This window comes from Perca flavescens, chromosome 4 (genome assembly GCF_004354835.1).
Source record: "Perca flavescens isolate YP-PL-M2 chromosome 4, PFLA_1.0, whole genome shotgun sequence".
NCBI classification, from domain to species: domain Eukaryota; kingdom Metazoa; phylum Chordata; class Actinopteri; order Perciformes; family Percidae; genus Perca; species Perca flavescens.
In genome coordinates this window covers 15,036,219-15,049,446 of record NC_041334.1, presented here as the reverse complement: position 1 = coordinate 15,049,446, position 13,228 = coordinate 15,036,219, and the positions used below count along the sequence as shown (strand labels likewise).

At 37.7% G+C, this 13,228-nt stretch overlaps 1 protein-coding gene across 11 annotated transcripts; it reads left to right on the top strand.

The window, feature by feature from the left end:
* The first annotated feature begins 248 nt into the window (after positions 1 to 248).
* im:7151449 (complement decay-accelerating factor) lies at positions 249 to 10,992 on the top strand. Of its 11 annotated transcripts, XM_028576844.1 has the most exons (14): positions 249 to 490; positions 1,985 to 2,170; positions 2,314 to 2,413; positions 2,921 to 2,991; positions 3,325 to 3,507; positions 5,243 to 5,326; positions 5,447 to 5,476; positions 6,982 to 7,080; positions 7,267 to 7,335; positions 9,219 to 9,257; positions 9,350 to 9,391; positions 9,486 to 9,537; positions 10,409 to 10,484; positions 10,731 to 10,818. In XM_028576844.1, exons 1-13 carry the CDS (start codon positions 409 to 411, stop codon positions 10,464 to 10,466), a joined length of 1,095 nt encoding a protein of 364 aa, XP_028432645.1. In that variant the 5' UTR covers positions 249 to 408; the 3' UTR covers positions 10,467 to 10,484; positions 10,731 to 10,818. The 11 variants fall into 11 exon arrangements, 9 of the variants coding, with proteins under 9 accessions (XP_028432645.1, XP_028432647.1, XP_028432646.1 ...); XR_003692469.1 differs by having other exon boundaries at positions 9,350 to 9,537; positions 10,731 to 10,741; XM_028576846.1 differs by lacking the exon at positions 10,409 to 10,484 and having other exon boundaries at positions 10,731 to 10,842.
* Positions 10,993 to 13,228: the final 2,236 nt, after the last annotated feature.

Sequence of the window (13,228 nt, the reverse complement as noted above, 5' to 3'; positions counted from 1 at the left end):
TTAAGACTTTATTATAATTGACACTTGAAACCATTTTTTAAAGGAAGTATGTGTAAAAAGTCTCCCTTTTGAAAATGCATCAAATATATATTTTTAATAGCCTATCATAGATAAGCAAATGTGCAATATATATATATCCATACATCATGATCAAATATTAGGCTACGGTTTCTTGGCGAGAATATCACTGCTTTTATTACGAAGGCAATTCTTTTCTCTCTTCCTGTCATTCTGAAGTTAACTTGACCACAGGCAAAATGGCTAGTAGTGGTGCGTTGAGGAGCGTGTCAGTGTAGATTTGACACCAGGAGCGGAGCTACACGCGTCTCTACATCTGCTGTCTGGAGAACTTGGACTGACAGAGACAGAATCTGCGTCAGGATCTTTAATCTCGCTTTGTAGCCCAGCATGGACGTTTTACTGGACACCTGTGGACGGCGACGAGTCAGTTCTTTGCTGTTACTTTACCTTTTTGTCGTGAAGGCTACAGGTCAGTAACATCAGCCTCGCAGATCTTATTCACCAAAGTACCGAGTCACATAAGAGTTCACTGCGTTTTCTGTCAACTCCACAGCCGCTTACTGTGATGTCAGCTTCTATAAAATGATGCTGCAGAAAATCGTATATCATATAGGTTTACCATTTGGGACTTAAAAACTGTTTAAAAAAATCGAAGATGTCTACAAAAAAGTCATCCTAACTGAACAAATTTATAATTTTCTATGAGATCCGCGAGAAAACTAACAGTAGACTAACAAAAAATATGAATACACACCTAGTGTCCACTTTATTATGTACACCTGTACAATATTTGGCAAACTTCTAAACTGCCTATAATGTTCAGTTTTTGTCATAGAGGAGTTTTAATTAATTTTCAGTTAATTGGTTGGTTGCTTGGTTTTTTAGTTAGTTGGTTAGTTAGTTAGTTAGTTAGTTAGTCAGGTCTTTATCTAAGACCTCAGTAATAAACATGAATTTATACATTTTCAACAATGTCAACTAAAAAAACTGAACATTATGCTTGTTAGATGTTATGGGTGGTCTGTGAACCTAATAAAGTGGCCACTGCATATAAAACAAATACTATTCAACACTGAATGCTACTATTCTAGGACTACTTATGTGAGATGAACTGTCAAGACAAGAGATATCTGCACATTTTGAAATATTCTGTGGTAAAGAGATAAGACAATTTTATTAAGTATGACGATGCCAATGTAAAATGTTGACTCTACGCAGTAGTTGACTACCACAGACCTACCACTTAGCCTCTTTCTTTTTGGAAAAGAAGCTCATCAATTATTTTCAGTATTACTTTTTTTAAAAGCCCTCCTTTACAAAGGCTTTATTAGTTGTAACTAATGGCTTTATTCTTTGTTTATAAATAATGCTTTATAGATCAGTTATACATCTTATAAACTTCTAAATTAAAAGGTTATGGAGAACCTCTTGGACCAAAATCCATTCATTAACAAGTACTTAAGATATAACATTTATAACAGCAGACCTGATAGATTAAAAGCCCTTTTGTAATGACTTATCAGTGTATGACAGCAGACTTGATGGATTAAAAAAAATGTTATTAATGACTTGTTAACGTGTAACAGCAGACTTAATGGATTAAAAACACTTTATGAAGTAATTATTACACTTGCAAGGAATTTTCTCATGCATTGGATCATCTCTATAAATGACAATACCGTACATCTGTTATTCAATTCAATTTAATCCAATTTTATTTATAGTATCAAATTATAACAGACTCAGGACACTTTACAGATGGAGTGGGTCTAGACAACACTCTATAATTTACAAAGACACAACAAATTCCTCTAAGAGCAAGTATTTGGTGCAACAGCTCCACTTAAAATCTATTTATTTACTTACGGGATTACAGATTACAGTTTTACTGTTTTATTGAGTGATTTTGAAAAAAAAAAAATGTCACTGTTCATGTTGCCTCTTTCTGTCTTTTTTTTCCCAGCTGACTGTCCTAAACCACATTCAAGGGAAAATATGGTCCTCACAGACAAATCCCTTCTACTGAATGAGTTTCTAGAAAATACTGAGGCTACTTTAGAGTGTCGTAATGGATATGTTATAGAAAGTGGCTCTGGGAGTATGACCTGCATTGATGGGAATTGGACTGAACCAGATCTCGCCTGCAAAAGTGAGTCCTTTTTATAACTCTATAACTCTTTTATCAAATAGTATACTGTTGACAACCAAACAGCCTTATTCTGTCATTTTGCAGTTGATATCGTGGCTTAAAAGTCCAGCAGCAATGTTGTGTTGTTTGTTTTTATATTACAGAGAAGGACTGTGGTCCCCCTTTACCTCGGCCGAACATGAGCTTTATCACCATTGCTGGTACTCTGTTTGGCGATACAATAAAAGCAGTTTGTGATAAAGGGTGAGTATAATTGTATAAAATATGTTCCCATCTGGTTGAATTACATCTGTAATTATTTTTGGAGAAACAAGTGTTGGCATGTAGCAGCTCCAGTGTCAACACAAAGGGAGCCCTCAGTAGATAGTAATGTTCATTTACATACACAGTATCTCTTTTTGCTATACTGCCAAAAGATGTCAACCCGAAAGTGCTGCTGCAAAATAGACTAAGGTGACTAAAGTCAAGGTGGATTCGCTGAAGAAAAAACAGTCTGTAAAGAAAACAAAATAGTCTTAAATGATAAATGGAGCAGTTGCCAGAAAGTGCCACATTATGGTTTCTCTGTTTAGAAACGTGGCTCTGCTTTTGCTTACATTGAGATAATTGTTGATACATAGTTATTGACTAACCTCTTGAAGAATTTAGTTTCAAAGTTTAAATGAACTTTCCATTGCATTACCAAATGGCTCTGCAGTATCAATTCCTCCTTAAATATACAGTCCTGCTTTATTTTCTTCCTCTCAACAGATTCAAGCTCAGTGGATCAAGCTTCAAACAGTGCTATGCGTATGGGTGGAGTGGAAAAGCCAACTGTAATAGTAAGTGTCTTTTATTTTGTACTTCATGAAGCCACAACCAGAAGCAATAAAACAATTGTTTGGGACATTCCTACAACAAAAGCTATTTTCAAAAGACTCTGTTTCTCTCTTCTTGCAATAGTCATTTAAATACGCAACTCGTGAAGCAGTGGGTTAGTTTTTTTGTATTTGTGAAATTCTTCTTCCTCTGTTTCCAAAGTTTGTTGTGTGTGTTTTTCTCTCTTCTCTTTGTCAGTCAGCAAACAGCACAGTTTACATGCCAACATAATGGATTATTTGTTTTGAATCAAAATCATTGTGTGATAAGAAACACCTGTTTTTCTGATTCCTCAGTTGTAAAATGTGCTAAACCTGATGAAGTAGCCAATGGCAGAAGTTCCTGGGATTCTCAAGATGAACCAAAATATGGAGAAAGCATACAGTACGTCTGTAATAACGGATACACCCTCATTGGGAAAGATAGCATTACGTGCAGCGAAACTGGTAGATACGATTCTCAGCCTCCTGCATGCGAAGGTAAGCACACTCCGTCCATGTGTTTGTCTTGTTCCTCAACATCTTACTGTTTACACTGAAGAGAGGCAGGCTGAGGTGGAAAAAGCATGCATAACAAGTATTGTTTAAGTTGTTTTAAGACCACACAGGTAGTTGTGCATGTTTTAACTCATTAATTACAAGTACTCTTTACATTACTGCAGACCATTTTCAAACAATAAGTTAGTAGATGTAATTCCAAGTTTTGAATGCAGCCGCTGAGATGTGAATGATCACAGTGAACATGTGCTTCCATTATTTATTTATTTTGTTATGTTAACACAATGATAAAGCAGAGAAATCTGTCCCCAGCTGTCCAGGTTTGTGGGATCAAGGACATAAAATATGTAAGAGTTGGATGGTGATTAGCGTTGCATTCACCAGTTTAAGTACTGGTCTGATAATTAAACCAAGAATAAAAAGAACATGCTAATATGGACGTAATAAAAAGGTTACGTGAGCATTGCTGCTTGGCTCTCAAGTCTCAGTGTCTTGATCGCCATGACGAGCCAAGTCTTAAGCAAGTTTTAAAGCTCTGCAAATTGTAATATTCATATGAAATATTTAATTAAATTCTGCCTGGAATAAAGCAGTCGGAAAACCACAGTTATGCTTTGACATGTTGTGGTGTAACGTGTTTAGACTTGTAGAGTAGTTAATGGGCTAAATCATGCAAATCCAGAGGCGTGGTCATAACTTTCTGATCCTAAATAGGCATAAACACAGGCTTGCAAGATCAGTAGCCAGTTTGCAGTGCACTTGCAAACAAAGTGTTTATCTGTAATATTCTGTATTCAATTAAATACAGTTCACATGCAATAGGTGTTGCCATGGTGTCACTCAGGACACAACATCATCACTTAAACCCTTCTCTCCACACTCTTATCCGAGCTCTTTGAAGCAGTGACCTAACCGTAATCACTATTAATGGCTGTGCTCACTCCAAGTTGGTTGTTAACTAACTGCCAAACTCTTACACTCCTTAACAGAGTCCTTCACCTAACGCAACATTAGGGCTACATTTACACTACTACGGTCCCATTTTTATGTGGCGTTTTGAGACAAAAACAATCTCTGTCTACCCAAGAGTTTTAGCTCCAGTAACAGAACTATTCTCCATTCACGTCTGACAACGCATATCACATGACCATTCGCATACACTGAGCATGCGTGTGCTGGTGTAAACAGGAAGCAGATTGTCTGACGTTACTATGCGGTTCAAAGTGGATGGATGTATAAGTTAAAAATACAGAAAATACTTTGGAGAAAGAATAACAATGGCGAGAAGTAAGACCAGCTCAGACTGATGACGAGGTGGAACTGTTACTGAAAGGTACTGTATGTAAGCCTACCTAACCGATAAGACTGACTGACGTGCGTCGTTGTTTCCAAAGTTCTCAGTTTTTGTCCGTCTAGACTACAACGCAAGAGTTTTCAAACCAAAACGGGGGCAGCACTGTTTCCAAATATCTCCGTTTTAGGGGCTCTGAAATGCCGTAGTAGTATGAACGCGAGGCGTAAACGTAGCGAAAGATCTTCGTTTTTTAAACCAAAACGTACTAGTCCAAATGTAGCCACTTTCTGTAAGTGGATGGTTAACAAGAAAGCATATTACTGATGCATTACTGTCATTTTCTAGGCACAGCACATTCTTTCTTGTGAACTGGAATTTATATGCATCGCCTCCAATCTCACAAATGACTGTAAAATTCAGTAGTTTTCTTATTCATAGGTGTGACAACAGAATCTGACAGAATTACAACGGAAACCGTAACACCAACATCTACACCTACAGCAAAAGGTACATAAATATACTTTATAGAGAGATAATAACTAATACATATTCAATCTTTGTTAGGCCTGCTGCTCTTAAGTAGCTTCTCTGTCTCTCCTCTCTCCCTCCCTCTGTCTGTCCTAATAGACCTCAATAGTCCCACCCACAGCCGACTCCGTAAGTAAAAATTCCATTGATTTTCTCCATAAGGATTTAGAATATCAGTCATAATATCTAAACCATCCGAGGTAGACTGACCCCAAGCTACGTGGTTGTGAAACAAAGATTTCTGCTCCTGTAGAAGCTAGTCCATATGAAATTAACCTTGTTTTAAGAAAAATGTGTTTTATTCACGATCTTATGGAGAAAAACTACACTACCCACAATCCTAAGCGTAACAGCAACGTCTCTGATTGGTCCAAATCGCTGTTACCATAGAAATGTTTACCGTACCCGCGAAACCGCGAACGGCTAGCGCAAGCTTCTACCATTGAAGTCTATGATAGTTTCTGTATGTGTTATGCTCACTATTCATCTCGTGGCAGGTTGGCTTGGTTCCAGACTTAAAACTCTCTATATAAGCAATTTTCGACACGTCAATGAAACAATTGATGGGGAAAAACACTTCCGGAGTCAATGCCATAAAAAAAGTGGGTGGTCACTGTTGAGCTCTATTGCAGCAGTGGAGTCTGGTGTGCAGGAGTCAGGGTTCCAGCTGCCTCTCGTCTACCACAATCAACCTCTGCTTCATATAGCCGGTCATTCCTTCACTCTGCGTCAGATCATTGTCAAGACGACCACAGTTAGGCAAAGGTTTGTCTGGAGTAAGACTAATGCTGCGTTTACACGTGGCCCGCTATTTTCATAAACTGACATTTCAACCTCAGGCACCGTTTACACGGAGGGAAGACGCAGATGTTTTCCTGCGGTTTGGCCTCTCATTTACACGAAACCCCGTTTTTATCACAGAAAACGATTGTTTTTAAAAACTCCGGCCAAAGTGGAGATTTTGGAAAACTTCGTAGCATCAGTTTTCAAAAATAACATCATGCGCAGCTGTCAGTTTTCAGAAAAGTGTTCGTTTACAAGAAGCTCAAGCCCATTTTAGCCAATCAGAATCCCGAAAATAGCAACAACAGCAACAAATGACTTCCTCTCTCTTCTCTTCCTCACTTCCTCGGCTGCCTAAACCTCCGTTTGTCTCAGTTTACATGCGAACGTGCAAACGAAGTTTTCCAAAATATCTACTCTGGCCGGAGTTTTTAAAAAGACTCGTTTTCAGAGGCGAATTCTCCGTTTGCGTGTAAACGAAGGGCACAAACGAAGGGAAACGTCTCAGTTTTTCAAAATAACCATGTACGTGTAAAACGGGTATAACTGTGGTCGTCTTGACAATGATCTGACGCAGAGTGAAGGAATGGCCGGCTATATGAAGCAGAGGTTGATTGCTGGAACCCTGACTCTCGCACACCAGACTCCACTCCTGCAATTACAGACAGACAGACAGACAGACAGAAAGACAGACAGACAGACAGACAGAGGGAGGGAGAGAGGAGAGACAGAGAAGCTACCTAGGAGCAGCAGGCCCAACAATCTTGTTTACTCTGCCTCCTTCTTTACAAGGAATCCAGTATATTAAGACTCAAGAAAAATATTTTGACAACATTGATTATTTTCCACAGAAGCGTCCACTTCTACAGATTCATCTGCCACACCCACAGCTCACAGAGCTAAATCGGTCACAACCAGTGCAACACCTACTGCCTCACCTTCAGTACGAGGTACAGAAAAATGTCGATCGGCATGTAATTACATTGAAAACCTTTTAGGCACAGTGCTTGGCAGCATGAATGGATTATGTGCATGCTGCATGCATCTTATAAATTGCTTCTCAGCTTGACAAATTACTTTTTATCCTGCCCAAGCTTGAGTAGAACTAAGAATCTCTCTGATCGCTCTGTTCAAAGGTGGCAGAGACATTTTGACAGCTGAGGGTACAACCACTGTAACGTCAATGACATCATCTTCATTTCAAGGTATTGAACAATTTTAATATAAAAGTTGTGTTGTTATTTCAGTTAAATTAACTGTGGAGGGAAGAGAGAGTGTCTGTCATCATTGTGGGATGAAGACAATATAGAAAAATATAGTTTAATGCAACTTAACTGGATCTGTAAGTCAAACACAAGATTTAGTAGGGGAGAGCGGGATAAGTTGTTACATGGGTAAGTTGTCACACTGTATCAAGAATCAAATAGCCACTTTGTGTGACTTCTTCTTCTATAATCAACTTCCTGTTCACATGTGGTCAAGGTCGCTCTAATCTGAGGTTAGCACAATGTGACCTGCAAGCAAAGGAAGAAAACGCTAATCAGCAATTCTTACTGACACGCCAGTGAAGCAGCAACTAGAAATAGAAAAGAATAAGCTGTTTCAAAAGAAAGGGAAGCGGGATGCAACAAATGGGCCCATGATGCTTGCACCTTAGGCCAGGCAATTTATGTGTGCCAGAATTGTGACTCTGAAGATGAGTCTGATTAGTCAAATACAGGGCATCTGTTTAGTTCAGAGGTTAAAAATGTTAAGTTAAGCAAGTTAGCTGCAGCATTCCATTCAGTTTTCATGAATCTATGTGCAGCATAGAACGTTAGAGTTTAAAGTTCAAAGTAAAGTGGTCTTGCCGCCCTTAATGCGTTTTGATTGCAGTGTGTATTGTTTTTCCAGATTCTCTAGGCATGATTGTTTATATTTCAAATCAATATTCACAAATAAGTATTTGTGTTCTTATTTTTTGATCTGGTGTGACAACTTACCCTCCGATGGGGCAAATTGTCATAAGTGCATTCTCTATTCAACAGTCTACAACTCCGTAATGAGATAAGATATGAAAATGTTATGAATACAACATATGTTCCCGAGACTTCCTTCTTTCATTTGGTATGACATATATACCATTGTGATGTATGGTGCTCAGTAAATGTTAGACAGTGTGAAAAGTGTGACAACATACCGCGTTCTCCCCTACTTTGAAACGACACAAACCCATTTGTGGGGAGAATGAACGTTGTAATCAATGTGGACAGCTGACTCCAAACCACCAGACAGGTCAGCTAGAACTTACATGTGCTCATAGCTCACTGAATAGTTATTTAGTTCCACTTTTAGACATTTCCTGAAACACTTAAACTAACAAATTTAACATAATGAATATTTGACATTTTGGGTGTTAAGCATATTCCCTTTCTGGCAGAGACTTGGATGATCTGAAGTGTAAAAACAACAATTTGGGAAGTTATGTTCCAGGCTATTGCTTGGCTTTGAGCAGTTGCCAGGCAACCGGCGAAGAGACTGGGATTTTGTCAGACAAGCTTATTCCCCCTGTTTCCAGTCTTTATGCTAAGCTAACCAACTGTTATATAACGGCTATAACTTCATATTTAACAGACAGACACATATGAGAGTGATATCAATGTTCTCATGTGACTCTCCACCAGAAAGTGAAAAGGATTCTTTCCTGACTGTTCCTTTAACACCATTATTTATGGATCGTAGTTTGCCCTATAATTATTGTTGTTCGTAAAGCGGATAACAATGGTTTTAATTTACTCGGCAAGAGAACTGTAATTTAATATTCACTGACATGTCTCCCTGATCCGACATGGAGACAGAGATAAACTAACTGAAAGCAACACATACCACTTTTTCTACATACAAAAAGCTATTCCAGCATAATCATTTGAAAGATGCTATAACTTGCCTAGAAACTTTACACATATTGGTTTTAAATCGGTAAATGAGATGCTCAGTTTGTAACAAACCTTGAATGTGTTGATATGGTTTCCGAGCCTGAGTGAGCCATGTTGTCCTTGCCAGATAAATACATAGTTTGCATACTAATGCTACGGTTTTATACTTTCAGACAAACCTGATGAGGCTGTAGATACTAACAAGCATATTGGTGAGTTATTAAGCCCCGGTAATATAAAGATGTTAACCATGGGTCATTATTTATGCTCTGCATTTAACTTTTAACTTTTATGTGTCTTTCAGGATATAAACCTGTGGTAGTCAGTGTGATATGCGTTTTATTTGGTAATGTACAATTTTTCTCTTTGGAAGTAAAACTGCGTTTTGCAGTTGAAGTACAATATAAAATGAATCTTTTTGTTTATTGTTTTCTTTACAGTTGCGATTATATGTATATTCGTTTTACACAAGTTTCTTCTGACGAGAAAAGGGTGAGCTCCAGTATTTTACTCCTAACTTTTTAATGCATGACCCATACTTGATTATGCTTCTTATCCTCTTTGCACTTTCTGCTCTTTTTACCTGTTGAGGTTAACATATTATTTGTACTCTCAGAACGTAAATGCACGGCAGCGTGCAGGTCAATATTAGCACATATTTCTGTGAACAAATACAGCGCGCAGTGAAGTAATATGCAATAACTTTTAGGAAGCAGCAGTTTCAGATTCCTCATTGCTTTTTAGTTTTTGAACTGTTTGAGGAAATCTTGATATCTGTGTTTTTCCGGACCTGTGCTGTGGAATGAGGGAAGTCAACAGGAAATCATTTAATGAAACCATCTGTGACGTAGAAATCAGCATCAGGAAGGAACATTCCTTCCAGGCCGGAGGGAATCAGGATTTCTTTAATCAAGTTCAATAAAATGTACAGGAAGCAGGCTGACGTATTTTGTGATTTATGTGACAAATATTGTTAGCAATTCATGTGACAAATCTTTTTTTATACAGAAACGAACACTTAAAGCTTTCAACTGTGAAACAACACTTAATATTCATCTTGTGAAATTCACTTGTAATCCAGATAAACCAGATAGCTCAGACTCAGCTAGAGAAACTTTTCTTAAACGTGAATCTCTCATATAATCATATGCATGCTTGAATATTCCACTAAGCCAAGGTTAAAGCTTATTTTACAAAAAACAAATCATTATTCTCTCAAAGTTGCAATGACTAACACTAATATCTCTAATTAATTGCTAATTAAGTATGCATTAAAAAAACATTCGGTTAACTAATAAAGTTTTAACAAAAATAACATAACTCAACAATTCTGACACCAATTCCCTATTTGATGACACCATAGCTCATATGACACCAGAGAAGACCTGAAGCCGGAGTTATTACAGTTCCAAAACGTTTAGATTGCCTGCCTGACTAAGGTACCTGTCCATTTCTATGTATTTAAGATGCCATAAAACAACCCAAATACCTCTAAAAACATATTGAAGAATTGTTTATTGTCACTTAATGTCTCAGAAAGTAAGCTAACATGCAGTTTTTAAGTGGGAGCATGAATTAGATATGACAAGTGAAGCCAAAGAAAAGCATGAATGCTGTTTTTCCTTTTTTGCACCTCTGTTTGAATGAAGCTCAAACTATTGTTTTTTATTTCTCGTCAACACTAGCTCTGCAAATGGAACCGTGCACGTCTATTAAAGAACATCTGTGACCCAGGATGGGAGTGCCAGAAAACGATGGGGGAAGAAAGAAAACTCCCTTTAATGTTATTGCACTTCAAATGGCAGATGATCAAACCTGTAAACGTAGGATAATTTAATCAAGCACTTTTTGTAATGTTTTTTTTATTACCATTTTGACAATTGTAAATATGCCATGCTATTTTGTACATTATTTATGTTATACACTGGAATAAACTATTTTACATTGCCTCGTGTTATGAAGTATGGCAAAATTATTTTATTTTTTTTCCGCAAAAACATTTTAATTTGGGGTATTTGCACAATCTTAAGGCCATACGTTTATGTGTTATTAATGTGCTGTTTTGTTAGGACAGACTCATGAAAAGGTGATTCAAGAGGCATACAATGTGGTTTATTCAGTTTGCAGACTGGAATGGCGGCTGATAAAGATACAATCAGCTGCATTCTTCACCCCCTGACTTTCTTTTTGTCATTGTCTATTGTTCTGGGGCTCTTTTATCGAGCTGTGCAAAATGATGGGAAACCTTCTTTCATGAGACCTAGTGTACCTACCATCAATGAATCATGTAACGCTAATTACTATATTAATTACCATATTGCGTGTGTGTGTGTGTGTGTGTGGGGGGTATTCTCAGGAAAATGATAAAAATGTTTTTGACTTTAAATGTGTTACTGAATGGGTTCATTGTGCCAATGAAGCAGAAACCTGTAAACGCTTGTGCACCATTCATTGAATATGTGCAGGAGGCTGATTTTGTTAATGCAGACATTGCTGAAAAAATATTTTATATGAAAGTAGAACGACCAAATCTAAATGAAAATGTCAGTTGTGTGTGCTGCCTTGCAGAGCACAACATATTATTTAAAAGGGGAAAAGCTTCTATAAAATAAAAAAAGCTGCAGATGTTGAAGCATTGTTCACTTACAAAGTAGCAGTTTTTTGCCTGAAAAGAGAAAAGTCACTGGTTGCATTCACACCCATGGCAGCAGTGAAGCACCAAGTTATTATCCTGGCGGGGGTGTGGACCAGTACAGAGAAAAGCCCCATAATGAAATGTGGTTACACTGTTTCATTGTACCCTTGTCTGTTGTATAGTGCCAGGGGCTTAAAGTGTGCCTTATTGGGATCAAAAGAGAAGATTTCTCTTGTCTGCTTCAAAAGAACTAAATCATTTTGGGTCAGATTTTACAGTTCACTTAAGTGTATATATTTGAGCTTTAGCTGGATTGAAAAGATGCATTGATGAGCTCCTTTTGAAAAGAAAAGCATGGTCATAAACAGGATATGCAGTCATCATCGTAGTTATTCATCTTAGTTATGTGGACAGTATTTCCAGAGAGGAGGGGTTTGCTGTTTTCCCCAGAGAAATCTGACAATAGTGGTGTTCTTTGTAGAAGTCATCAACCATCCTCCAAACACAGCACCCAAAAACACTTTTTTTTTTAAGTTGAAGCTATTTGTCTATGGACTAGAAATGATTCTTTTGATTTAAAAGATAGGGCTGGTGATATTCTCTTTTTTCATCTTATCAACAAATCGTGATCCCCTTTTAAAATTGTAACCATAGCAATAAAATAAAAATAGTATCAGGAATAACCAGCTTTACCGGTCCTCTTCTTGCTTCAGCAGTTCTTGTCAGATGTGCTCCACCACAGGATGTAAAGAGACAAAATAAAGTGATAGCAGAAAGTGTCCTCCCTGTCTCAGCAAGTTTTCCACTCACTAACCTCTTTCAAACCCTGTTTTTCCACTGCACAAGTAGCCTACAGTACCACACCCATCCTGGCTCATGCTGTATCATCACTGTCAGGAAACCCTTTAAGAAAAACATGTATCTCCAAAACATGTTCCCAGACGCAGACTCAGAAGTTGATGAATTACAAAGGGATTTATTGTAAAGGACAAAGGGGAATGGAGGTGGTATGGGCGAGGAGGCAGAGGTTAGGTAGTGAGGAGCTATAGCTGGAGATGCATTCACATGACAACAGCAAGATGTCAATCAGCACCTGCTGTTTTTTTCCATTGGGCTTCCATGAGTGCCTTTCCTGTTTGTGAAGCACAGGAACATGGTGATGACATGTCTGTCCATCCTCTGTGTATGGATCTCATTACAGGAATTCACTTTGTACTTACTGTATATACAGTATGTACTATAACAAATTTTCAAAGATGATGAAGACATTGATGTTACACTTTTGAGACTTATCTAAAACATAACAATGTCTGATGCTGTACAGTATAGTACAACATAACGTGGGTGTAAAAACGTAAATGGATAGAGGAGATTTTCATACATACATTTAGAAACAAGTGTGGCCCTTCATATGAAGCATGTATTAGTTACATGGGTTAGTGTGTTTATTAATTTGATGGAATGTGCATGTTTTATGCGATGTGCATGTTTTAGGTAGTTATTCACACATTTATAAAGAATTGTAACCCCTCCCATAGGGCAGTTCAC